This window comes from Osmia lignaria, chromosome 14, assembly GCF_051020975.1.
Source record: "Osmia lignaria lignaria isolate PbOS001 chromosome 14, iyOsmLign1, whole genome shotgun sequence".
Taxonomy (NCBI): domain Eukaryota; kingdom Metazoa; phylum Arthropoda; class Insecta; order Hymenoptera; family Megachilidae; genus Osmia; species Osmia lignaria.
The window spans coordinates 587742-614345 of NC_135045.1; the positions used below are offsets into that span (position 1 = coordinate 587742).

General features: G+C 34.5%; 6 protein-coding genes and 1 long non-coding RNA gene across 21 annotated transcripts; 2 read left to right on the plus strand and 5 right to left on the minus strand.

Annotated features, from left to right (window-relative positions):
* Window positions 1-1329: 1329 nt before the first annotated feature.
* On the minus strand, window positions 1330-2443 carry LOC143306072 (uncharacterized). The gene is made up of 3 exons (XR_013063453.1): window positions 2323-2443; window positions 1803-2041; window positions 1330-1431 (listed from the first exon to the last, which is right to left on the minus strand). It is a non-coding gene; the product is annotated as an uncharacterized LOC143306072 (long non-coding RNA).
* Window positions 1883-6780, plus strand: LOC117609258 (heparan-alpha-glucosaminide N-acetyltransferase). 8 transcript variants are annotated; one of them, XM_034335357.2, is made up of 13 exons: window positions 2399-2559; window positions 2887-3118; window positions 3192-3316; window positions 3390-3493; window positions 3571-3680; window positions 3755-3852; window positions 3924-4031; window positions 4088-4358; window positions 4433-4730; window positions 4817-4941; window positions 5008-5191; window positions 5270-5456; window positions 6640-6780. In XM_034335357.2, the coding sequence occupies exons 2-12, from the start codon at window positions 2987-2989 to the stop codon at window positions 5446-5448; spliced, it is 1734 nt and encodes a 577-aa protein (XP_034191248.1). In that variant the 5' UTR covers window positions 2399-2559; window positions 2887-2986; the 3' UTR covers window positions 5449-5456; window positions 6640-6780. The 8 variants fall into 8 exon arrangements, with proteins under 8 accessions (XP_034191245.1, XP_034191243.1, XP_076548334.1 ...); XM_034335356.2 differs by lacking the exon at window positions 6640-6780 and adding an exon at window positions 5918-6058; XM_034335354.2 differs by lacking the exons at window positions 2399-2559; window positions 6640-6780 and adding an exon at window positions 1883-2022 and having other exon boundaries at window positions 5270-5660.
* On the minus strand, window positions 4584-7266 carry LOC117609262 (DNA polymerase beta). The gene is made up of 7 exons (XM_034335363.2): window positions 7125-7266; window positions 6759-6958; window positions 6540-6700; window positions 6175-6469; window positions 5912-6107; window positions 5737-5840; window positions 4584-5440 (listed from the first exon to the last, which is right to left on the minus strand). The coding sequence occupies exons 1-6, from the start codon at window positions 7189-7191 to the stop codon at window positions 5746-5748; spliced, it is 1014 nt and encodes a 337-aa protein (XP_034191254.2). The 5' UTR covers window positions 7192-7266; the 3' UTR covers window positions 4584-5440; window positions 5737-5745.
* A 401-nt stretch (window positions 7267-7667) lies between these two features.
* On the minus strand, window positions 7668-10130 carry Mppe (Metallophosphoesterase). Its single transcript, XM_034335362.2, has 7 exons — window positions 9752-10130; window positions 9424-9633; window positions 9145-9307; window positions 8939-9070; window positions 8725-8859; window positions 8421-8652; window positions 7668-8334 (listed from the first exon to the last, which is right to left on the minus strand). Exons 1-7 carry the CDS (start codon window positions 9766-9768, stop codon window positions 8198-8200), a joined length of 1026 nt encoding a protein of 341 aa, XP_034191253.1. The 5' UTR covers window positions 9769-10130; the 3' UTR covers window positions 7668-8197.
* Window positions 10131-10500: 370 nt separating this feature from the next.
* On the plus strand, window positions 10501-15822 carry mof (males absent on the first). Of its 2 annotated transcripts, none has more exons than XM_034335519.2 (7): window positions 10501-10835; window positions 11202-11461; window positions 11534-11624; window positions 11704-11831; window positions 11913-12143; window positions 12216-12460; window positions 12549-15822. In XM_034335519.2, exons 1-7 carry the CDS (start codon window positions 10634-10636, stop codon window positions 12766-12768), a joined length of 1377 nt encoding a protein of 458 aa, XP_034191410.1. In that variant the 5' UTR covers window positions 10501-10633; the 3' UTR covers window positions 12769-15822. The 2 variants fall into 2 exon arrangements, with proteins under 2 accessions (XP_034191410.1, XP_034191411.1); XM_034335520.2 differs by lacking the exon at window positions 10501-10835 and adding an exon at window positions 10866-11053.
* On the minus strand, window positions 13325-14713 carry Daao1 (D-amino acid oxidase 1). The gene is made up of 6 exons (XM_034335521.2): window positions 14529-14713; window positions 14334-14457; window positions 14129-14274; window positions 13904-14060; window positions 13539-13823; window positions 13325-13466 (listed from the first exon to the last, which is right to left on the minus strand). Exons 1-6 carry the CDS (start codon window positions 14711-14713, stop codon window positions 13353-13355), a joined length of 1011 nt encoding a protein of 336 aa, XP_034191412.1. The 3' UTR covers window positions 13325-13352.
* On the minus strand, window positions 15373-26535 carry LOC117609324 (uncharacterized). Of its 7 annotated transcripts, XM_034335511.2 has the most exons (18): window positions 26349-26535; window positions 26161-26266; window positions 25685-25787; window positions 25161-25598; window positions 25012-25092; window positions 24797-24947; window positions 24207-24686; window positions 23855-24124; window positions 23571-23788; window positions 20806-23495; window positions 19437-20739; window positions 18606-19389; window positions 18211-18534; window positions 17978-18128; window positions 17459-17906; window positions 16749-17370; window positions 16271-16670; window positions 15373-16210 (listed from the first exon to the last, which is right to left on the minus strand). In XM_034335511.2, exons 4-18 carry the CDS (start codon window positions 25567-25569, stop codon window positions 15911-15913), a joined length of 8631 nt encoding a protein of 2876 aa, XP_034191402.2. In that variant the 5' UTR covers window positions 25570-25598; window positions 25685-25787; window positions 26161-26266; window positions 26349-26535; the 3' UTR covers window positions 15373-15910. The 7 variants fall into 7 exon arrangements, with proteins under 7 accessions (XP_034191402.2, XP_034191404.2, XP_034191401.2 ...); XM_034335513.2 differs by lacking the exon at window positions 26161-26266; XM_034335510.2 differs by lacking the exon at window positions 25685-25787.
* Between the last annotated feature and the right edge of the window lie 69 nt (window positions 26536-26604).

Consider the following 26604-nt stretch of genomic DNA (forward strand, 5'->3'; position numbering starts at 1 on the left):
TAACTTAAATTCCGCGCACGTATGTTACCATTAGCATCACCATGGGTCAATACAAAGATACAGATGCAACAATGATCCGTATAATCCTCTTGTGTAACTGAGAACACAGAACAGGTGACAAGGTATCTTCAAAGCGTGGATTCAATTTTGTTAACCCTTTGGGTATTTAGAACCAATATTGAAATCTTCAGTTAACGATTTTCATTCGTTCACCTTGTATACTTTTAACAAATATTTTCTTCAACAATAGCAAGAATTATTTTATGTAAAAGATTCAACTTTGAAGCGTTTCGTACTCAAAGGGTTGAATGAACGGATAGAAAATAATTGCTGTTCGTTTTCCTTCGTCAAAGGATCAAAGTTTTCTTGGAATCAAAAGATGAATTAACGAAAGAATAATATTTTCGTTCACTAGATCTCTATAAATTCATGAAAAAATCAAAAGTAACGTACGATTATATATCTCATCGTTGATTTTACTAAATTTTAAATCATCGTGAACTGTCACGTTGAAGCCCAATCCAGAGAAAGTCTTTTTTATAGCTGCTACGTCAACCTCAGTTCCTTTACGATTATCACCCAGACCAGGGTCAAAAGTTGAGTGATTAAAGATTACACAATGCGGGCGATGTTTAATGCTCATATTATAGTATAAATTGTCCTTGGCAACAGGTGATTTGATGATAACCGGTAAAACACTGCAACATAATACGAATGCACTTTTTCGATACTTTTATATGATAAAATCACGATATGCAATAATTTAACACATTTACCTTGAAGGTTCCTCATCGTCAGAATGAATCTGGTGGATAACCGCGGTATCAGTGCTCGACTGCTCTATTTTATATTTTTTATTCGAAATCAATTTAGTAAAAATATATAAAACTCTATCCCGACTGAATATGAACAACAAATATAGAGAAACGATCATGTTCACGTCAAATCAATATCTGACTCAGATTTGACACAAATAAGCCATATCCGTGAAATTTATCATGGCTTATCATTATCAATATCGTATCACCGATTATCGTACGTGTTATTTAGTGAGTTTCGCAGTTTCCTGTCTACCGTCTAGTGATGAAAAATGGGCTTTTTTCATAGAGGAACCAGTACAGTGGTTCGAGGACGAAGTTGTTGGAATTCAAGTTTGGAATTGAACTTTTCTCAAATTTTCAAATTTAGTGCCATAGATAGCTTATTAAAATCACTGTTTCATCGTGATAGGGGCATTGCAACATTTAACAACCTGTTGAGTTAATATAAAAAATTATACAAATTTTAACACAATTGGAAATTTTAAAAAATAACCATGGCAAAGATTAGATTTACTTACATATTTTAAGAAAATTGCCCCTTCTTCCTGCCTCCTAAATTAACGACGCAAATCTTGTATATCGTTCGTAGGTATTTGAACAATAGTCATTCCTTAAAAAGAAAGCTTTATTATCTATGTATAGGATTAAGTATATCTTCGGTGTTTCCATCTTACAAAAACCAACAAGTATTATATGTACAATCAATATTTTTTGTGAAAAGTGATTAATGATGACTAATAAATCTTTAGCGTCTCTCGTATAACTGACAATGTTTACTTATTTCGATATTTCAATAGCAATTAACTCGTTATGAAAGATATATTAAACGATATAACGGAAGATATATTCGATTATTTCTTATCGTTTAAATTCGAATTTTATGCCTAATTAAGTTTGTAATATTATACTTATAACATAATATCTTCTGTAATATGATTATTAATGCAGCAAATTCCAATAATATATTAATTTTATTCTTACCGATACTTTCATGAAAGGATCAAACCGATAACAGCACCATCTTATAGGTATCGAATCGATTTCGATTTTCTTTGGTACTTGCAATACTTAAATTTCGATATATCGCACCTCTTTCGATCATTTATTCGAAATGTTGATTTTGAATGTCATTTTTAAAATTTAAATTTTCTACGCCTGCATCGCTTGTATGCAGCATGTGCAGGCGCACTTGAACAATACGGTAACTGTATTTCCTTTTTCTTCGAATCAAATAAAATACGTGTTTTTTAAATTACAAATTTGAATTATTTGTTTCATAGTAATTACTCGATTTTGTATTATCCAAAAAGCTAATCAGTATCAATAAATATAATAGAATAATGTTAAAACTAAATAAAACCAGTAATAGAATTGAGGTTAGTACAAGCATTCGTCGTAAATATAAATATTGAGAATGTCTTTAAGGAATCATCAATGAAAGTAAATAGAATTAATCTGTCTAATTGTACCAATATTGGGGAATACTAAGAATGGGGAATACCGCTATTTTTTCCGTGTATCCGTCATACTTGGTCATACTGCTTTGAACGCATTTGAACGGTGCAACGTTCGACCAGTAATTTCTTTGTTTCTCTACATAATAGACAAATTACGCAATTTTGATACTCGTGACCGCAAATTAATCAGTCGTATTTGCGTCATTATCCTAGAAATTTGACGTCTAAATTGTATTCATTTCCAGTTGTTTCCAGCAGAAAGTTATTCCGTTCTAGTCGAAGTGCGTTGTATTTATGTACGACTTGTGATTGTTTTTCTCGATTATATCGTAATTTCAATGATTCGTTGACATTTGATCGGTAAATCAATCAGTCGAGTGTAATTGCTGTTTTGAAACGAATAGATAAGGTTTAATTACTTTCACGATATTGAACATGAAAGAAAAAAAAAAAGTCGTGTGAAAGTATGCAAAAATGCGCAACTTGCGTGTTGCAATTTCAAATAATATATAAATCAAAGCATAGATTATTTTGCGATTCTGTTTCCTATTGAAAATTTATTAGAAACAATGATGAAAGAATGAATTTATTGAATATTTTCATTCTAGATATGAATTCACCTTGTATTTTATGGAAAGGATCATATGAACACATGTAAAAAGCATTATCTGTTGTGTAAATATAATTGTTTGCAACAAGTTGCTCAAGATGACAAGTAACATTCTGAATCCTTGTAATAATACAAATGTCACACTTGGAATAGATGAAGCGTGTCTTAATATTTTAAATTTGTATTATTATCCTGTCATCTGTTATTCCATAGCATGGGATGCATACTGGGTATGTGTTTATATTCTTTATAGGTAATTTTCAAGTTTTAAATCCTAAATATAATATCAACATCTGTTTATAGGGTACTGGTATGCGAATGGCCAGTTTAGCACCTTCAACTGAAATAAATCTGGTAATATCCACAAAATACCCATTGCACATTTACTATGCAGCAATTGAATCTGCTAGAGTCTATGAATATTGTCAGTAAGCATCTATCCTTACATGCTATAATTATACATATTACTTTTACCTATATACGTATTCATATCTCTTCTAGCACCACATATACCTTCAAAGAACATGGTAGTTATAGATGGAAACTAGTAGGACCTCAATGTCCTGAGATTGAGATTAAACGTGAACCATCAGAAAGCTATTTGCGTAAATTACAATCTTCTTACTCGATTTAGTAGAATCATAATTAATAAGAAAGCATTAATAATGCATTACCTTTACAGCAATTTTTGCAGCATTTATGGTATATACTTTATTAGCAATTATATGGACAACATCAAAGGTGATTATAAGAGTAATAAGAGGCAGATTATCACCTGAAAATGTACAAGATGTAAATATATTATAATTTAATTCTTGCTTGTTCTAATAATTTAATGCATATAATTCAGGTGATATTGTTCTTAGGATTTGGTTAGACTTCAGGAAGCAGAAAGCACAACTCATCCAGTAATTAGAACTACAAAAGCTAGTACTAGAATAAGATCAGTGGATACGTTCAGGGGGTACTATCCATTTTCACATCGCATATCTCATGTCTTTTGTTTCATATATGATATTGATTCTATTATTACAGAATTTGTATACTGTTAATGATATTTGTCAACAATGGCGGTGGAAAATATGTTTTCTTTAATCATAGTACATGGTTTGGACTTACTGTAGCAGATTTAGTACTTCCCTGGTGAGTTACTATTTATATTATACTTCATATCTCTCACTAATTAGGTAAATTTATAGGTTTGCATGGATTATGGGTCTGACAATAACAATATCAAAGCGTGCCGAGCTCCGTGTAACAGCTTCGCGCCTAAAAATAACATTACGTTGTGTTCGACGATCGCTAATATTAATATTCCTTGGACTGATATTAAATTCAACGAATTTAATTCAAAAAATTCAATTAAAATCTTTGAGCGATCTTCGTTTTCCTGGAGTACTTCAATTACTAGCTGTATCCTACTTCGTATGCTCCACGCTGGAAACAATTTTCATGAAACCTCATTCACAAGTTTGTACATGATAATGTTTATCATATGAAACTTTTACATTCATCTGATGCATCAACAATAAATAACTCACTAGGATACCTTACTCCAGTTTGGACGTTTCGCTTCGTTCCGAGATATCTTGGATAGTTGGCCCCAGTGGTTGATTATGGCCGGCATTGTAACTACCCATACTCTTATTACGTTCCTTCTGCCTGTACCTGGTTGTCCAAAAGGCTACTTTGGACCTGGAGGAAAGTATGATCATCGAGGAAAATACGTGAATTGTACCGCTGGTGCAGCTGGTTACATAGATAGGACTATTTTTGGAAATCATACGTACTCCAAGACAATGGATCCTATGTATGGCCAAATTTCACGTTACGATCCTGAAGGTACACTTTCAGATACAAAAGAATCATGATTATTACATGTTTTTTTTATAATTCTATCGATATTAGTAACTGTAACTATATTGCAGGATTAATGAATACTATATCAGCAATATTTATTGTTTATCTGGGTGTTCATGCTGGTAAGATTTTATTAATGTATTATCAGTATAATGGTAGAGTGATTAGATGGTTTCTATGGGCAGTATTAACGGTAAGTAATAACACAAACTTTCGTCAACAAGTGAAACAATTTGTACTAATAAAACAAAACACTTAGGGTATTATTGCTGGAATCTTATGTGGTTTTTCCAAGTTTAATGGAGTAATTCCAGTTAGCAAAAAAATGATGACCTTATCGTTCGATTTGACCTGTTCCAGTTTTGCTTTCTTATTATATGCAATTTTGTACACTCTTGTTGATTACAAACAAGTTTGGGGTGGAGCTCCATTTATTTATGCGGGTACGTATTACTGTGTAAATTGTAAGAGCGTGCAATGCTTACACAACAAATTATATGTCTTACATTTTTTCTTCGTAGGGACAAACCCAATTTTTCTTTATGTGGGTCACATTTTAACAAAAGATTTGTTCCCATGGTCATGGCCCATCCCATGGCCTTCACACGCATCTCTTCTTGCTATGAATTTATGGACGACAACTGTGTGGGCAATAGTCGGGTATCTTCTTTATCGAAAGGACATTATTATGACTATATAAAAACATAAGTACGTATTAAGGTATTATACATTTATGACTACTTCTTGAAATGTAAAGTCGCACTAGTATAAACAAAAGTATATAAAAGAACAGTGCGTTATATTTAATAATGCTGTTAACATTAACGAATATGTAATGATATTGATTTGAGCTTTAAATAATTACTTTAAACGTTGTATTTTATTTTTATAAATAAACATGACAAATAATTTAATCTTGGTTAATGTTTACATAATATAAATATATATCAAAATAGCTTATAGAAACAATCTAGTACAAAATAAATACCATCAATATTTATAAGTTCCTATCCTTTGGTACTTTGTACGGTAATTCTAAAATTCGAAAAATATCTTCTTCGCACGTAATAGTTTCTGCCTTTCCCGGAGTTCCTACAACGAATACAGTCAAATGTATACGTGTGCGTTCAGTCTTGTACTTTTATACTAATACTTTTATCTACCTTCAGGTGTGAGCCGTTTCAACGAGTACTCATTCAATGTGTACTTCTTTTCTAAGGCATGTGCCCTCATACTTTTATTGAAAAGATCACTTCCAGTGAAATACAATACAGCACAATAATATTGATCATAAGGTGCCAGCCTAATATCAAGTCTTCTATATGGCTTACTGTCATTATTTGGAAGATGACAGACACCCTAAGAATGAAATAATTTTAAAATACAATTGTTTCAATTAAAAAAATTTTTTATAATGTTGATGTACCATAAACTTGGTTGGCCCAAAGGATATTGTATCTGTGATTAATTTCTTTTTTTCAAGACATTCTACAACATCTTTCAAAAGTGAAATCTTTTTCTTTGATTCTTTTTCTTTAGAAGTGTATGTTGGATGCGTTAATAAAACATCAATATCTCCACTTTCCTCTTTACCACGTCTGTAGCTTCCACAAATGGTTACAATATATTGACTACCCAGTTCTGTAATAGCATCTTTCATATTTTTTTCAACTTGTTCAATCTCCTCTCTAGGAATTTTTTTCTCAAAATCTTCAAAATATCTGAGACAAAAATGTTTCTATAGAGAGAATCCATTTTTTATGATTACTTCATTTTGTTTTTTTGCCATACTTAAGGCCAATCTTCTGATGATGATTCAATTTATCCTGATGTTTCTTTAAATCATTCAAACTTTTAATACCAGCATCCAGTAACTCTTTTGCTTTTGCAGGTCCAATACCGGATACACGAGTTAACAAATTAATTGCAACATTACTTTCATCCTTATTGATCTAAACAAATGGAAGAGTCAAGAACATATTTTGTTATGAAATGGATTAAAATACATACATCTTCCAATTTCTGTAGTTTTCCAGTACTAAGAAATTCATCAATTTTTTTGGCAATTTTTTCCCCAATCCCAGGTAGCTTTCTTGCTTCCTGGCCATTTTTTATTCTTTCTGATAAACTACTTAAAGTTTCAGCCGCCTTTCGATAAGCGTTATACTTGTATATATTTTTATTTACATTCCTCTCATAATTTGCTAATTCTATAATTTCACATTAATCAGAAATAAAGAAAAACAGAAATTTACAGTTATAAAATTGATGTACTCCATACAATTATACATCAATATCCAAGGTTATAAATGTCAATTGATATGAAAATATTGCCATTAATTAACTTCTAAGAACATTTATGTAGTGACAACGTACCCATTAAAAAATCAGATAAATCTTGATTTGGATTTCCTGCAATATCGCTAGCTTTTCGTTTTCCCATTGTATCAAATAAAGTGTTACGAAATACACGTATAAAAGACTTTAATGCAGTAATTTTCACCAGTTAATTTTCTTATGAAGAGGCAAAATATTCTTAACGAAGCCGGCCGTATGTATGTACGACGTTTCTCTTATAACACGTGCTTATGTGCTCTTGTTTATGTATGTACCTAAACACAGTGAAAGATCACAAACGCAGTAGCACGCGATTGGACGATTTATTTTACACTTCTATTTCAAATGTTATGACGTAATTTCCTATACTCGAAAACCTTTCAAATTTAAAAATTTATAATATAAATCAATACGTTCCTTTAACATTTATTTATTCAGAGCAAACGTATACAGTTTCACACATAAATATAAATTATTTCTTCTACGAAGAATTTTAGATCAACAATGTAACACTGTATTTTAATAAATATAGGAATTACAATCTTTTTATTCATATAAACGGGAGAAATATAAATGATTTTTTTTTTTTACTTCAATTTTATATACATTTATAATAAATGTTATTTTATAAACTATACAGAATATTATTTCAGCCTTGTAATTGAATAAATAATGAAATGAATTTACTAAGAAGCAAGTCGTTAATGTCTGAACATTATAATAGGATATTCAGGAACATGTTCTAAAAATATTTTTATTGACGGTAGCTTGTTTTAATTTGTTTGTTTCAATACTTTCTGTTCGAGTATTTTGAAATTCATCGCAATATTAAAGTATATTTGAAAGCGCACTCTGAGATGAATTTAAATGGTCCGTCAGAACGGTTTGTCTCACAAAAGGTAGATTTACGGCGTTCGGGCGAAACATATTAAATAACCATCACATCATCCCTTTCAACACTTGACATAGATGGTAACAGAATCACATATATTGGACGGATCTTTGTACCTCATTTCTAATGTCAAGTTATCATTTCGCATTTCATTTCATATTTGATTAACTGTTACATTGAAAAGGCGCAACTATAAGCTCCATGATTCATTATGCAATTACTAGAAATATAAATATAAGTACTGAGTGCAAATACTGAAGACTAAAATAAACACTCCAACTAAGATGTAAATCCATAATTGGGGAAATCTCTCTGGTAACCATAAAATCGTAAATTCTACTATTTTCTCTTGAGTATCTAAAAGTAAACGAAAAAAAATTTAGTAAGAAGTATCTTGTAATTTTATGTACAATGTATAACATATAATATTACATTTTCCTTACCAATATAAGCTAAACCGTAACCTATGTGAGGGGTACCCATTCTATACGAACAAGTAGGTATTTGCACTTCGTGTATATCACCTACATCCATTCTTAACTGATATAATGGCATTTCATTAGGAGGTAAAATCCAAATTTCACTTAATTGGTCTGTTGCTGTATCCAAACTGATATGCATGGCTTTGTGTTCATGAGCAGTAAAAATAATTTGCGGTGATAATTCTTTTAGTACCTGTTACGAGATAAATATTAATCAAAACTAAAAGCAGAGCTAAATTTTAGTAAATATACAAAGGCAACATACATTCTGGACAAAAGTACCAGGCATGAATAATAGGGGCATATGGCTAAGTACTACATTTGTTGTATTTCTTTCTGCATAATCATTGAGAAAGGCATCTTTTGGGGCTTCTGGCATTGAATGAGTTAATCTGTTTACCTGGTAAGTAAAATAAATATATTCTGATGTGCTAATATAGATTAAGAAATAGTTAATGAATGCTTTGTTGCTTTGTTACCTTAAAAAATGTTACTGTTTTATAAACTAAAGTATCTGGTTGGGTATATGCAAAATTAAATCTGTTATGAATGTTAGTTGAAACTGAATCCTCTTCACCTCCAATATCATTATCACCTGGTAGATAAATTTTCTGACCAAAAAATAATATAATATAGATAATGACATTCGTTAAAATAGGTACTTTTAAAATAGCTACAACTGTACCATTATATGATCAGGCATTTCAAAGATAGAATCCAATCTCTTCTTGTAAGCTTTGAAATTTTCTGCAGAAGCAATATGACCTTCATCCATAAGATCTCCCAAAAATACAACAACATGAGGATTAGAATGACTCAAAGCTCTTGAGAATGTATTCTTCAAGTACCTGGAAATAAGACACTGTGGAACAAAATTCAGATCAATGTATACATTGATTGAAAAAAAGATAGTATGTTGAGAAAGTTAACAATTTAATAGACAAAACAGCTGTGTTATTCATACTTGTCACTATCCCATTGTGCTATCCATGAACCAAAATAATTTTCATGTTTTTCACCCAGTATTTGTGGATCTGCGACAACCAGTACTTTCACACACTCTGAGCATTCCCGTAAGGACCATTTTAACCGTTGTATTTCATAGATTAAAAATTCATTATAAATTATAGTTGCCAGTACTATGAGACCAATCACAGTTGCTCTATTCTTGAATCTGGATAACGTGATACATGAAAAATAGTTTATTAGTGTTTTGGTGTTTCTAATATTTAATAAGGCAATTAACTAAAAATAGTATACATTTCATTGATTACACAACAAGTTCACTTTACCTATTTCGTCGTAACATTTCTAAGATTTCTAAAATCGATTGATAACATTGGTTATCTTAAGATCAAAATAGATTAGTACATTTTTCTAGCATAACGTTTGAAGTGTAAAGAATTGTTGACACGATCTCATTTTTCTTTGGCACGCAGTAATCTAATTAACCAAAGGTTATACAACCCTGAGAAGTTGATTTGTTGATTTCATGCTTGTGACTTTCTCGTTAAATGATTTGAGAAATTTCACAAGAACCAAACATTTGGTTTGGAATTCCATATATTGTTGAGAAAAATGAAATGACACACTTGTGTTTCGTTCGAATCATGCTTTGTTTGAAAGAAATCGATATTTTAAAAATGCTGCGCAATTCACTATAGATGGAGGCAGTGATATGATTCATTGTTCAGTTATTTGTTATTAGTGTTTTAAAAATTGAAGTTTGACTAACAAGTATATATAAAAAAGGGTATAAACATAGTTTATATTTTATAAAAATCAAATAACAAACTTTTTAAATATTTCTAATAGTTTATATAATTATTTTCCATATATATTTGTTAATTTTCTTTATAAAATATACGTGCAATAGTTATATTTTATAAGATATAATAACTCTAATATCTAGAACGCATACGTATACACGATATGTATAATTTTTTAAATTTTATGATTCAAAAACATGAATACAACTTCACGTGATACTTTGAAAGAAAAATTTTCGTCATTTCCGGTTTGTGTTCCTCCTACGGTTTAGTTACTTTTGCGTATAATGTATGCCGTGGAGAATTTCATGGCCGTTTTAGTCGCGTTGCATCAGCGAGTGCAATGTTCAGCTATTTTCAGGAATTTCGCTGTAGCGAATATCGTTTCGTTAACCAGTGATTTGCATGCAGAAAATGGCCGAGTCGGAGCAGAGAAATAAAGAGAATTGTATAACAGGATCGAAAGAAACGATGGTGAAGCAAGAAAAACGTGAGAACACGTTGACAAATGGCGGGAAGGGATCGGGCGATGACGCGGACAGTCTCGAAGAATTGCCTCTCGATATAGGCGAACACTATCTTGTTCGCAGATCCGACGACTCTTGGCGTAAATATATTAATAACATGTTCATGATTATTTTTCTTTCATTTCTATGCTTAGAAGCGTCCAAAATTATGGAACAATTATCCGCGCGCTTTTTTTCGCGGTTTTACATTTGTATTTATATTGCCGGCTTTGCCTTGATAAACCATACTTGTTTTGAAAACATTACGATGTCATGTATGATTCATTATAACATCACTTTATACACAGAATGGACGTTGGTAATAAAGAAGATAGAATATTTTTCTTCCACTTTTAATTGTCATTTTACAAAAAATAATTGATATTATGTAAAAAATTAAGAATCCGTGAGCGTGAAGCGTATAAATACAAGTGTATATATATATTTTTTAAAAATTTTTTCTGCAGATCCAGCAGAGATTATCCAAACCCGATATAATGAAAGTGAAAGTCATTATGAATATTATGTACACTATGAGGGGCATAATAGAAGATTGGATGAATGGGTACCAAGAGATAGAATTATGTCTAGTAGATTTGACATGAGTGACAGAAGCTGGAAAAGTGGAGACAGAAACTCTGGTACTGATTTACTAGCAGATTCATCGGACCGTAAAATTACAAGAAATCAAAAGAGGAGACACGATGAGATTAATCATATTCAAAAAGTATGTATTTTAAAGATGGTTTTGTAAAATTAAGGATATATATTTGCTAATATAAATTATTTTTTCTAATAGACTTATGCAGAAATGGATCCTACAACTGCTGCTTTAGAAAAGGAGCATGAGGCAATAACAAAAGTCAAGTATATTGATAAAATTCAAATTGGTAAGTATTAGCATGCATCTTTTGCCATTAAACTCTCTATGTGAAAAGGGTCTCATTATTTTCAAAAGTTCTCTTCTAGGCAAGTATGAAATTGATACTTGGTACTTCAGTCCTTACCCAGAGGAATATGGCAAACAACCTAAATTATGGATTTGTGAATATTGTTTAAAGTACATGCGTCTTGAAAAGACATACAGATATCACATGGTAAGAAAATTTGGTCTTTTTGATGCGTTTTAATTTTTGATAATTAGAATAATTATTTATATTTATGTGTTTTGGTTTCAGAGTGAATGTACTCACAGACAGCCAGTTGGAAAAGAAATATACCGCAAAGGCACATTAAGCATTTGGGAAGTAGATGGTAGAGAACATAAAATTTACTGCCAAAACTTATGTTTGTTAGCAAAGTTATTTTTGGATCATAAAACTCTTTACTTTGACGTCGAACCGTTTCTATTTTATATTCTTTGCGAGGTTGATAAACATGGAGCTCATTTAGTTGGCTATTTTTCAAAGGTATCTTTCTTTAACTTATAATTAGATCTTCAACTTGCAGTTTTTTATTTTTTGGATTTTATTCATTTTCAGGAAAAAGAATCTCCTGATGGCAACAATGTTGCCTGTATTTTAACTTTACCACCGTTTCAAAGGCAGGGATATGGAAAGCTTCTAATTGCTTTCAGTTATGAATTAAGCAGAATAGAACAGACTGTTGGTAGTCCTGAAAAGCCATTGAGTGACTTAGGAAAATTATCGTACAGAAGCTATTGGAGCTGGATTCTTTTAGAAATCCTTAGAGATTTTCGTGGAACTCTTAGCATAAAGGATTTGAGGTAACAGTACATAAAATAAAATCATATAAAGGACAAAAATTAAACAAATGTAATAAAACTGAGTGATTGTTTTATGTATAATGTGCAGTCAGATGACAAGTATCTCACAAACGGACATTATATCGACGCTGCAAAGTATGAATATGGTTAAATACTGGAAGGGACAACATGTAATCTGCGTAACACCTAAACTAGTCGAAGAACACATTAAAAGTAGTCAGTATAAAAGACCAAGACTAACAGTGGATAGCAGTGCGCTCAGATGGGGCGCTCCACCTCGGAAAAACGTGAAACCTGGCAAGAAGTAGCAGGAATTGATGGGAATGGTTTTCATTCAATGGTTTTTCTCATCGTGAGATTCACGATTTAACGTGTTTAACAAACACTTGGCAAGGAGTTCTACACGATAGTTTGCAACGACGTTCTCGAGTTTGTTAAACGACCTCTTAATGATGCATTACAGTCTCCACTAGTATGCATAGTAACGTGTCAAATCTCAAACCTGTTTGGAAGATAACACGAATGAGCACGTTGATTTATAGCTTCGTTACTGTTCCGGAGCGTAGAGATAACGAGAGATGTTTCAAGAGTTTTCTTATAGTTCTGCTCTTTTTTTTTGCAGTATGCTATAAAAGAGAAGTGGGATATACAGTGACACAAAATACCATGTATTTATTGATAACGAAAGGATTATTTTACCTTTATTTGATATTTTTGACTTGAACGCGCAACTACAGTCTGAAAATATAAACATAGTTGTACGTAATGAGCGTCAATAATACCACGCAGTATTAGTCCGTATTAACGATTTGCTTGTGTAAATTCGTTAATAATAAACAAATGTAATTAAGTTAATAATTTCAGTTAATATTACATTGAAACTATTAAAAATTCAAAGTTTTGCAACAGAAGACTTATGCATTTCCTTCGCCAAATGAATGGCATATTTAGTAGTACCAGGAGCAGTGCATACTCCATATCCTCCGTGTCCATAATTGTGCACCAGCTGTAACACAAAATACTTGGTCAATAATGGAATCTTAACAGATTCATCGAAATAAATTTGTCTGAAACGAACAATAGCTTTAGAATCTTCATTTGTAATCCATTCAGCTTCTACTCTCACGTTCTGCGTTCTGTGAGGCCTCAATCCAACCTCTTCTCTTAAAAGTTCTGCTTTCTTAAGAGCTGGAACAACGTTCTCGCATCTCTCCCGAATTGCTGCAGATTCGTAAGGACAAACTTTCATATTTTCAGAATCAAAGTTTCTTGAACCACCAAGAGTAACGACACCGTTAAAGCCAGGTATAATATATGTATCTACTTCCCCGTAGAAGAATGTTTTCATCCATGGTGCTTTTACCTATATATATATTTTTTTTTAAGGTTTACAAATACAGCTGCACGTAGTACGAAACAAATTCTGTGCTAAAAGAAACATACTTTGAGTACTTGACCTCTCATAGAAACCAAGTGTCTATCGTTACACAGAGACCTTGCTCCTAAACCTGTACAATTAAAAATCAAATTCCAATTGAAGGTAAGTTCTTTTAAGGAGTTCAGCTTCCTAACTATGAGTTTGGTTCCATTATCTTGTAGCCTGTAAGGATACGTGTTCTTAACGATTATTTTAAATAACAATATCATTCTATAAAGTAATTTTGTTACTGTTTCCGAGCCCATGGAAGATGCAGTTTACATTCAGTAAGGAGAGTTGTGAAAAACGATCCGTATTTCCAAACACCTCCAACTAAATTAAATTCTTCCTCTGTAGCTCTCCTGTATATTGGTACTAAATCTTCAATCCAGTGACTCTACGATGAAACAGAAAAAATATAAAAATAAGTTGCATTTATTTTTGAAAAGAACGAACCTTAACCGTTTCCGGAGAAGAATTTGCGAACATGTAACCGGAAATTGCTGTTATACCAGCAAGTGGAGCTTCTTCAGTTTTTCGAATGTTATCATAATACTCGTAAGAGTTTTGTATCCATTCCCTAAAAAAGTTTATTTGAAAAGTACAAACGTTTAACTAGAATTAGATAAAAGGTGTTATCTATATATGTACTTTGTTATCTTCTCAGTAGGTCCAGAGTACGAGGAGCCAATTCTGAATAGTCCGGCAGCAACATGACTGACAGTATTATCAAAATCAGTAGCGAAAACTGTAACTTGAGCGTTACGTAATTCATTTTGCAACTGCAACGCTGTTGTCAAACCAACTATTCCGCCTCCGACAATGGCTACTTTCATTTTCTTTTTTCTACAGTTGACAAAAAACGTTTCAAAATTCCAATCGATTAAAGTAAATATAGACGAACGATACAACACTTGTTAATATTTAACTCGTGTGAGCTACACGCTTAAAGATTATTTCCGCGTTAACAAACAACTCTTATCTACATTGAACGAACTGCCTTTACCGACCTTACTGATTCGTCGTCGACGTAACTTATGGTTTGAAATGAAACACGAGCTTTATTAAAAGAATTATGTTTTATTTGTTATAAATTGGTATCTTTGAAAACGTTGTGGGAATTCAGATAATATGGGCAGTTGAACGTTTCTTACTACAAGACAAGAAGTATCGTTTTCTTTGCCGCGGAGTAAAATGAAATGATTAATCACTAAACAATGATTGTTTCCAGGATTATGTACAACGAATGTAAGAATTTTGAGAGAATGGTTGGCCTTATGTTTGCCAACTAAATATGAAATTTTGTCCTAGTCGCATCTATACCCGCGTATATACAACCTCCGTTTTTGTAAATAAAATGAGCTTGAATAATTCGAAAAGAAACAACAGAGAGAAAAATTGCATCAAGACCCATTTTAAACTATGCCTAAGTTGAAGACAATCGGCATCTATTACATTGAACTACAAAATTAAAATATACAATAATAAAATTCACCTCTTACAAATACCTTACATCTTCAACAATGTAATTACTATTAACAAACTTGATATTTAAGTTCTCAAGTCTCTTGTATAAATTACATTCGTGTCAAGTATTTCAATTTTCCATTGTATCTGATCTCCGTTCGTGTTCTTCTTCGTATCGAAAAATATATAAACGCAACGCGAATTTGTCAAGACGTGGACGCAATGGAACACTTGCACACACATACACACACACACGAATTCTTATTTTATTTCGAGAGCGACAATAACCGCGTCGCGAAGAACAAAGCTATTTACAAACAGAGCAACCCCAGTCGATGAAATAATACATTATTTTTGCCTAAAGTAAGGTTCAATGATTTCGCATCACTGTGAAATCATCTGTGAAGCCTTTGGCGTGTAACAGGCTGCTCACGTGTTTCTTTTCTTCCTCAAAAAAAAAAAAAAAAAAAGAAACAAACGTTCGCGTATCGTTCATTTAATAAACTTAATCTAGAACATTCTACACGGTAGTAGAATGATTTATCTAAAATATAAAAAATGACACCTTACGCCTTGCTACAGGGTTGTATGGTATAGTTCAGAGGGGGAGGAGGAACTAAAAGAGGCAATGGCGTAGGTGGTGGTGGAGCTTGAACGGTACTAGAAGTTGCAGGTGTCGTCGATTGAGCTTCACTGGTACGAACAGTAGAATTGTATGCAGAAAGATAGCTTGGCCAGAGATGCGGAGGTGGAGGAGAACCAGGGGGCGGTGGTGGTGGTGAACGATCATCTAATTCGTCAGAGTCGTCCATCATCATCGCCGTTAATGGAGTCACACGAGGCTTCTTCAATTTTATAATCTTTACCTATTAGAATATAATTCGTTAGGCTTCAAAAATATATAAAATCATAAGAGAATAACTAACCTTCACTTTTTTCTTTGCTTTAGGAGGTCGTGCTCGTTTCTCTTGTTTTCTGCTCTTCCTAGAACTTGTTCTTCGAATATCACGGGTAACCGTTGACGTAGGAGGTGGAGGAGAAGGCATATCACCTTCGCCACCACTAGGACTAGTACCTTCTCCGGGTTTAATTCCATCCGCAAATTGCACGGACTTTTTGTTTCTCTGTTTCCACTTACTCAACTTCGTTGATTTTGATCTCATCTTGACTTGAGCTTTCAGTTTGCTCGACTTGATTTCGCTGACTTCATTTTTGTTGAATTCAGTATTTTTATCCGTTTCTGTACTCTCTTTGTCTGTGTTATCGTCGCTTTCATTTTCAGGAGTAGAAAATTCGTCCAAATTGCCGTTAGGAATCGAGGTTCTCCTGAAGGATAAATATAAAGCAATTATTTAAATAACAATATAAAGAAAGGAGCTTGTAAAGGTACAAATGATTATATACCTGAAACCTGATGCAACTAAGATTCCTTTTAAAGGTGCCGGCGGTAACTCTACCCACTCTTTGGACTCTGTTTCAACTTGAACCTTACTTATTTCGATCGTTGCGTTAACAATTTCATCGACTTCATTTCGCCGACTATTTACTCGTAACGAAGATTTCTCTTCGTCCTCCTCCTCTTCCTCTTCGTCTTCTTCGGCTTCCTCTTCGTCTTCCTCGTCATCGTCCACTTCAGCCTCTTCCTCTTCCTCCTCCTCCTCCTCGTCCTCGTCAACTGGTACTTCTTCCTCCGCAGAGACAATAACAGGAGCAGCAACTGGTGTTTCTTCTTCTTTCTCGGTAATCGTGGAAGAAGATTGTTCTTCCGCCTCAACTTGCTCTTCGCTTTCTCTAAGAGCTTTCAGAACAGACGGATCTAGACTCGAAGTCTTTTGTTGACTCGCATTTTCTGCCTGACGCATATTGTTTTTCTCTAGCAGACGTAAAGCTCGTCGATTAATTCGTTCTATTCGTCTACGTTCTTTCTCTTTTCGCTTAATTTCACGCTGCCGTTTACGTTCCTCCCGTTCCTTTCGACGAGTCTCCAGAATTGCTTCGTAATTATATACCGGTTGAGCTGGCACTTCTATACAATAATTATTCCAATAGTTATTCTTTAGTTACTGTTATAAACTATTATAATAGTTCCTGTACAAAATGATACATTTGCTTACTTTGAGGTGTTATCTCCGTTCTTGGGAACGTCGTCTGCGTCACTGGAAGCGGAACAGGACCGGGACCAGGAACTGGTACAGGAACGGAGATAGGTAATGGAACTGGGGATAATGTAGAAACAGGGGTAGAGGAAGCCATCGGGGGTGGAACTGCCGGCACTGGCATGGGGACAGGAACTGGAACAGGTACGGATATAGGGACTGAAGGAACCGGTGAAGGTTGCGGGACTGATGCGGAGTACATCATTCCTCCTGACTGATCAACCGTTGATGACGATTGTCCACCGCTCCAGTCCAATGACGTCGGTACAACTTGAAGAACATTACCTACGCGGACTACTTGACTAGAACCTCGTACGATCGGAGGTGTGGGAGTTGCAGCTGGTTCTCTACGTGTTGCTGGTACTCCATTGAAGTCTGCAGGCACCACTTGTAACACGTTGCCCACCTGTTGAAGATTCAATTTCTTGATGTTCTATATGTATGCCTAGGGGATAAACTTGAACATAATTGATTTACTTGTAAGACGGTAGGTTGTTGACGATACATCATCTGCTGTTGTTGTTGAGTTGGTGATGGATAACACACATTAGAATTAAAGTTCTCCCCATAATCATTCGACAGCCCTGCGTTATCTTGTTGCTTTTTAATTCCTAACTCGAGTTCCAACCTACAGTAAACAATCAATTTGCAAATTAAATGTTAAAAACAGTTAGGATCAGGATTACAAACACGAAAGGAATTAAAAATACCTATCGTCAAGGGATAACCGTTTCGGTGAACTCGTAGTCGAGTCGTCGATACACGGAGGATAGGTCAAATTATTTTCAGTATAGTAGTACTCGTTTCCAATTTCAGTCTCGTTAGAATATTGAAAACCTGAAGCAACAGACTCCATATTGTCACCGATGTGCATTTCCGGATCTAACACGTTCGAGTCCCTAGGTAGACCGGACTGTACAATTGTCTCAATGCGTCTACCCCTTTCAGCACAATTATCCAGTTTCATACTATCGCGTTCATCCTTCCTGTCCCTTGAACCTTCGCTAATTCTACCTCGTCCCAATGAGGGTGATCTAAATTAATAGCGAAATTATTTACCATCCAAAAGAAGTAACAACAATAATAAAGTAAAATTCCTATTTACCTGGACGATCTTAATCGTTCAGTCATCCTCAAATGATCCGGGCTTCTCATTCCAGACCTTGAAGTGGATCTGGTTCTGGATCGCGATCCCGATCTAGATCTAGATCTTGACCGTAACATGGATCGCGACCTCGACGTTGATCGAGAACGCGATCGAGTTCTTGATCTAGATCTAGATCTGGACTTGGATCGTGATCTCGACTTTGACCAGGACCTAGACCGTGATCTAGATCCGCGTCTGAACCGATCGTGTGATGATCTAGGCGATGATCGTCTTGGTCGCGGTGATGAATGACCTCTCGACGATTTCTCTGTTCTTCGAACATGTCCGTGTCTATCAAAATCTAACGATTCTCTATCCTTTTCCCATTGTCTGTCCCTTCTCACGGTGGATCTATTTTTTCTTCCATGTTTGAATTTTGACGAAGATCGAAGAGGACCTTCCATGATGTCCCTTTCGATACTGTCCTCTCTATAATACATTTTTTCCTCATAATCAAGATCTAAATCTTGACCTCCATTGGAATAAGAATCTATGGATTCGTTTCCATCACGCAGCATGTTTTCTGATTCGTATGGCCAGAATGATCTATCCGTTTCATCCCCGCGGAATCTGGCCTCCCTGTGTCTATCAGATTCTACGTTTCTTTCTCTTAACACATCTACCAACTCGTACGATCTTCCTTCTTTCTCTCTTTCCACGCTATCATATTTCCTTCTGTTCCAGTCATCGCGATCGCCTTTAGTAGATCCATGCTTTTTAAAATGATCTGCAAATATAAAATCTTAAATGAGTTACATTAAAATTAAATAATGTATTTAAAGGAGGTACCTTTGTTGTATGGAGCAGCACTGAAATGGGATGGGCTTCTCGTTGATTTTTCCCTTCTATCGTCTGGCCTAAATCTACCAGCCCTTTCTTCGTCAATTCTACTCGATCGCTTTTCCCTACTGGAAGAACCGAACGATTCATCCTTCCTCTTTGGACTTTTACTTCTACTTCTGCTCCAACTACGACTTTGACTCTCGCTACGGCTTCTCTCTTGTTCCCACGATGTGTGCGGACTCATGCTTCTTCTTCGTTTCCGACTACCCGAAGGACTGGACCTTCTTCTTTCATTGTATTCTTGTCTGGAGCCTCTACCGTCCTTTCTATCACTCTTTTCCCTATCATCATATTTCTTATCCCTTTTCTCTTTACCACGATCAGTTATTCGTTTATCCTCCCTATTTTCTTTTCTACTTGGACTTCTTCTTTGTTCCCTGTACGGTGATCTTTGTTCTTCCGTATCGCTAGAGATTTTAGGTTTCTTTAGCTCCTCTATTTTAGCTTCTTCTTTATCATCCGACTTGTACTCTCCGACATGATCGAAAAACTTCACCGAGCTTGGTGATTCCGACTTGGTCGCGATCATTGTTATTGATAAATCTTTGGAATCTACTTCCGTAACGATGGTCTGTTGCACAGGAGCGATGTCAATCGCAGATGCATCGTTATCAATTATTTGCTCGCATTCAATTTTAAATTCATTCGAAGACTCGCCACAAGAAACGTTCTTCGCGGCGTGCGCTTCTCGAAGCTTCTTTTGAATAGTTAAAAGTGCTGTAGCATGTTGCATAGGATCGTCTGAGATCAATTTTAACTTCGAACGTTCATTGGTTCGTCGAACCAATAGCTGTTTAGGGATTAATTTAAGAGCTGCTTTGCTTTCTAATGATTCATCACCTTTTGTATCTGCAGAAACTACTTCTTCAGAGCTTTTGTTACTCAATCTATTACGCGATGCGTTAGATTCAAACTCCTCAAATATGTCCATTCTTAATGATTTGTAAGTGCTTGGATCAGGACACGGTTCGTTCATTGCAAGATCAAGCAAGCTATCAGAGCTTTTAGCATCGAATTTCTTTGGGGTTGTTTCTTTCTCAGTTTGTATTCCTAAAATTTCTTCAAAGTTTTCGTTTGTCATAGTTGACTTGGGGTACTTGTTGTCTCTGTACTTTATTTGAAGAGGTATATTGGGAATGGACATGAATTCTTCATCAGATTTGATTAGAACTTCTTTCTTCGGCGTATAGGAGAAATCTTCTCTGAGATTTGAAGAATTTGAGTGAATGTTATCGAAAGCTTCTGTATCCTGAAAGATAAAGAATGTTAATAAAATATTTGGAGATGGTAAGTCAATTATTACTAATAAACATACCTCAGACTTCTGAGAAGCTGCCGGAGAACTGGGACTATACAAGTCTATATTTTTCTTCATCAACTTTATGTCCATTTCAAATATATCTTTCAACTGTTCAACAGTAGACTGTTCATTCATAATTGACGTAGGTGTTTGTTCTTTTGCCTGATCAAAAAATGCATCCCTTTGGGAACTGTTATCCAAACTTCTCATTCTTGACTTGTTCCTTGTCTGTTCTTCCGTCGTCCAAGAAGAATCTGATAAATCTACATCTTGAGATTTTCTTGAAAACAAGTCAATGATGTCTGAACTTGCTGAGTTTTTTGATAAAGATTTTCTAGATTGCTGATCGGCGAGGCAAATATTCTCATCTTTTATTTTGCTTTTAGGCATCATGGAATCACAATGATCCAACGGTACCCTGTCGATTTTCCGTTCGAATTTGTTCATTTTTGTCCATTCAACGCATTCTTCTTCCCACATGACAGGAGCTTTGAGTTCTATTTTTTCTTCAGACTGTGATGCCATGTCCCAGCGACTTTTCTTGCCCTTTTTACCAGACACTGAGTCGTGCTTCATCGGTGCGTCTGCGTCTTTGCTAGCTGTGGATACTTCTTTGTGGATAATGTCGATGGTAGAGATATCGTTCTCAATGCTTTCTTTCTTATCGCTCTTTTCTAACAAAAATGATTCCTCCTCGATATCCCATTCGTCTTTCTTTCGTTTATTCTTCTGTTCCATCAGCATCATAGCTTCTCTTTCACCTTCTTCTTGTTCCTCTTCCCAGATTCTCATCGCGGAAAGGCGATCCTGTCTCTTCTTACATTCTCGCAAGGTCTCTTTCTCTATGGCGATATACGTATCTGTTTTTTTATCATACCTAACTTCTTTCTCCAACTTCTTCGAAGTACGCGTGGATTTCTTTTTATTGATCATCAGATCCGGCACAGCTTCCAAGCTATCAACCTCCCAGTCGTCTGCCAAGAGCTGCCTTTTATTTACCTCTCTTTCAAGCTGCGTTAGAGATGGCACGTTTAACGTGTCAAATTCAGTCTCTCCCCATTTATCTTTCTTTTGTTTCTCTAACTTCTTCGAAAGCTTCATTTCGTCTTGCATCATTTGCTGTGACATTCGTTCACTCTCCTTCTCCCAATCAGTTAGAAATTCGTTACTGCTCTTCTTCTCTTTGTCTTTCTTCTTTTTCTTCTTCGCATCATTGTCTTCATCAATTTTCATGTTTTCTTGTATAACCTCTTTACCGAGACTAGAACATTTCTCTTTGAAACGTTCATCCTTTTTACATCTTTCATCTCTTTTACTTCGTTCATCTTTTCTTTCGATTTTTCTAATATTTTCTATCTCAGTTTTTTCCATCTTCTCCGTGTTACCCTTCGACAATTTCTGTCCCTTTTGCTGTGACATAATTACAGAATCCATGTCCCATTCTTCCAAGTATTCCTCGTTGTTCTTATTCCTTTTTTCTTCATCTTTGCGTGACTTGTTAGATACATCACTGTCTGAAATCACTTTTCGTACCAATTCTTGTTCTTGGCTCCAGATATCGTGTTTCTCGGTTGATCTTTTTCTAGATTCTACCTTAGTTTCCTCTTTGATCTTCTTCCGTGGTACCTGCGAACGCATCAGCTTCGTATTTTCTGGTGTCAAAGATTGCAGAGGAGATTTCTGTATCGCTTTTACTATGTCTTCATTTTCATCTTGCTTATTGCTGCGTTCTTTCTTCTTTTTTGATTTCTTGCTTGACGCTTTCTTCTTTTTTCTATCGTCGAAAGAATCACTGCTACTGGAATCGGTGCTTACTTTTCTTTTCCGCTTCTTTTTCGCTTTCGCTAGTTTCTTTGCTTTCTTCTTCCTTTTCTCTGCTTTCCGCTTCTTCTTCCTTCTTTTCTTTCGCTTATCGTCAGAGCTAGAAGAATCGCTACTACTACTGCTGCTGCTGTCGCTACTATCCGAATCAGAATCCGAGTCCGAGTCTTTCGACGACTTCTGTTTTCTTTTCTTTCTTTTTACTTCTTCCTCGGAGTCGGAAGAACTGGACGTGCTGGATGAATCGCTGCTAGAAGTCATTTTCTTCCGTTTTCGTTTCTTCCTCGTCTCTCTAGAATCGGAATTTTCATCGCTCAATCGTTCCACTTTAATGCGAACATTTTCCCAATCACTGGGTATCGATTTCGAATCTTCTGATTCACTTTTTTCAGACTTTTCTTTGCTTTCCGGTTTCATACGCTCCTGACAGTGACTACTGTTCGAAGATATCTCATCCTCTATCGAAGCTTTATCCAAGTTCTGCTGACTTTCATTACTATTGAGTTTCTCTTCTCCCTTGTTCGTATCAATTTTATCAGACCTACCGGATACGCTATGATTCGCGAATGAAAAATTGTTGTCTTCTGGCAAATTAGTTTCTATGTTAAACTCGTGATAACTCAACGTTGAGGTGGATGATTTAGACGGTAGTGATTTCGGCGAGAAGTCTTTTGATCCGGGAATGTCATTACAAACCATCTTCATGAACTGTTCGTATTCTGATGCTAATTTCTCGTTGCCTGCTGATGACAATAAAGGAGATGATAATTGTCTACCGTCTACTTCTGTAACGCTGGAAGACTTATTATCTTCATTAATAGTCTTTTCGTCAGCGCTAGTATCCGCCTTCATTATATTTGACCGTAGAGAAAACGCTTCTTGTTCTGAAACAAATTTAATAGATCAAATTTATTTTAATTATTTTTTAAAACATCAAAATGGAATTTATAAATTTATACCCGCGTCAGGTTCAATATCATCTGATTTTACTTCGTCTTCCCGTTCTTTTCCAGTATCGTTGGATAATCTGTCATCGTCCTCGCTGTCCCATTTTGATCTGGGAAGCTGTACGCTAACGGGTACATGCCATTTCGTTTTTTCATTAGACTTACACATGCCTGCTTTCGGATACCAATCACGAGTTACTTGAGATTTCTCCGCTTCTTCTGCATTATCTCTAGAAACGTTAGGATCTGAATGGGTAAAGGAAAATTGAAGAGAAAAAGAACATTTCGATATATACCGTGTAAATTCTGCCTCGCATATCTTTTCCATCTTCTCCCGGCGTTCAGTGGTAACAGCTTGAAGAATTTGTTGGCGATTAAGAAAAAAAGACATTCGAGAATTTTCCGAATAAATAATTTGAGGCTTTCCTCTTTTAGTTATTCTTATAGACTCGGGAGGATATTCTTTAGGTCCATCGAGTCCTTCGGCAATAAAAGCGTAACGTCTCAAACGAATATCATTCAACATTAACATTTGTTCAAAGTGACGTAAATAATCCTCAGCTGTTCTGTAATACGTTTTTTTTTCTACACTACGTGCTTGATATGTGAGGAACAATATAAATGGTATAATTAAATATCCTTACAAACCTGTTCTTTGATGGTCGGTCTACTGGATCGCGTCTTTTAATATCAATTATATCATGCATTGTTATACCACATTGCTTTAACTCTATCCACGAAGAAGAATTCATTATGTCTCTTTCTTTTCCTCGGTCCTTTTCTTTCTCTTTTTCTTTTCTGTCTTTAGCTTCTACAGTTCCTTCACGTGAATCACTTCTCTTTTCTCGGAAGTTTTCTCTCTTTTCTTTTGATCCCTTTTTCTCCTTTACTTCTTCCCATTTATCTCTTTCATTATCCTTTTTATTATCTTTCTCTTCATCTTTTTTATCTCGATTCTCTTCAAACTTGATACTATCATCCCGTTTGTCCTTATCCTCTCTTTTGTCCTTATCTTTTTTACGTTGTTCCTTATTATGAGGGAGCTTGTAATACCGTTTCTTACCAGTACCGTATTCTTTTGACTCTCTACTCGTACTATCCCTTCTTTCTTCTTTCCCGTATCGCCTCCTTAAAAAAATCTTTGTACATCATCCATGCACATAAAAAAATGTGAGTAGTATAATGAATGAAATATGGGTGAAATGTTCCTAAGATAAAAGAGTTAAACGTTTTCATACCTCTCAGAACGTTTACTTTCTATGGATGATTTTGAACCACTTTTATGCGAACTATTAATATCATCTTGTCTATTTCTCTCTCTAATACTCTTTATATTTTCCAATAAATTTTGTCCATTTCTATTCCCATAGTTTTCTTCTTCTAAACTAGCTGGAAGATAAAGTAGTTATCGCTAATAAATAATTCTGTTCGAAAATATTTCACCATTTAATACCTGCAGCCATAGCTTCTGCCAATAACATTTTACTTTTGGATTCCTCTCGTCTAATCTCTTCGATAGCCAGTATTTTTTCTTCTGTATAATCATATCACTGAATTATCAAAGAATATATTTTACTGATGCTAAGAAAAGTATACAAATACCTGTTTTCTTTTTCGATTTACTACCGCTTGAATGGCGATTATGAAACTGTTGCATAGAATCAGAATCTACATTTAATCCTGTGCTCAAATTATTTTCTAAAGACTTGTTATCGCCTGACTTATTTTTAGATTTAGAAATTTTAACTGAATGCACTTGAAATAGATTAGATTTATTCTGGACTTTTGGTAGTACATTGAACTTGTTAGCAAATGCCATCAATCTTTTTTTAGCTTGCACTTTTCCTAGCACAGGTTTAAGCAACTTTGGACTTTCCAATCTGGGTGTGTCTCCGTCGCTAACTTGACCTTTTGTACTTTCTGGTGTTTCTGGCATTTGTATGTCAAGCATTGATATTGGAATATCTGATGTTGGTTCTTCTGGAGCATAAGTATCCTCTGATTGCGACATTGTGTTAATAGATTTCTTTTCCAGTTTTTCTACATATAAAATCATATCGAAACAAAAAAAGAAAACAATGAAATCAAGATATTGTAAAAGTGAACAAATCAGTGTGAAAGTTTACCTTGAGAAATCTCAACTACATCTGTCTTGGTCAATGATCAATTCTTATTTTTATCATGCATGCGACTAAAGCTTTACTTTTCATACTCGATATATGTCAGACTCTACAAAATAAAAAACAAAAAAACCAAATGCGTATGATTCACATCCGAATAAATTGCAACTTTTTTATAAAGAATCTTTTATGCAAATGTTTAAAAACAACTACACAAAGTAAGGTAATCAATTTCTTCAATTACATTTTCACAAAAAAGGTAACATTAATTTTCAGGTAAAATGCAAACAACGTATCTCAAATACAAATATTCGGATGCACCTACGCACGCGAAAATCTGATTAGGTAGTAACGGAGTTACAATTATACAACATGTACAATCGTCGATAATAATTTCCATTTCTAGATATAAAAAACAGCTATAAAACTAACTTAGTGGACAAGTAAAATATTAAAATGCTGAATGATTTAAATCAACGAACCATGTTTTCATCAAGAATATTGGTACAGAGAGACTTCCATTTATACTTCATGAAATTACAAGAAACGTAATTATTTTTCGGCGAGATTTTATAAAACTGTCAGAACCTAATAAAATAGATAAAAATTCTAAAGAAATATTAAAGAACTAAATATTACAGAATATAGTGTTAGCTCGATTATAACTTACTCCATGCCTAGTACTAAGTAACTGACGAATACATGTTGTCCACGATAAAAATGAGAAAATTATTTGCGTGCCGCACCTCAAATCTTTTGGCCGTGCGAACGTTTCTAATTCTATTCTATTTGTGTGTTCGTCCAAATCAAACGGAACAACTATGAGAAAAGCGTCAGACATTTTAGTTAAACGGCAGGCCGGCAACTATAAACGCTTTACAATTCAACGAAAACAAGGATACCAATATTTGCAAGATAAATGAGTA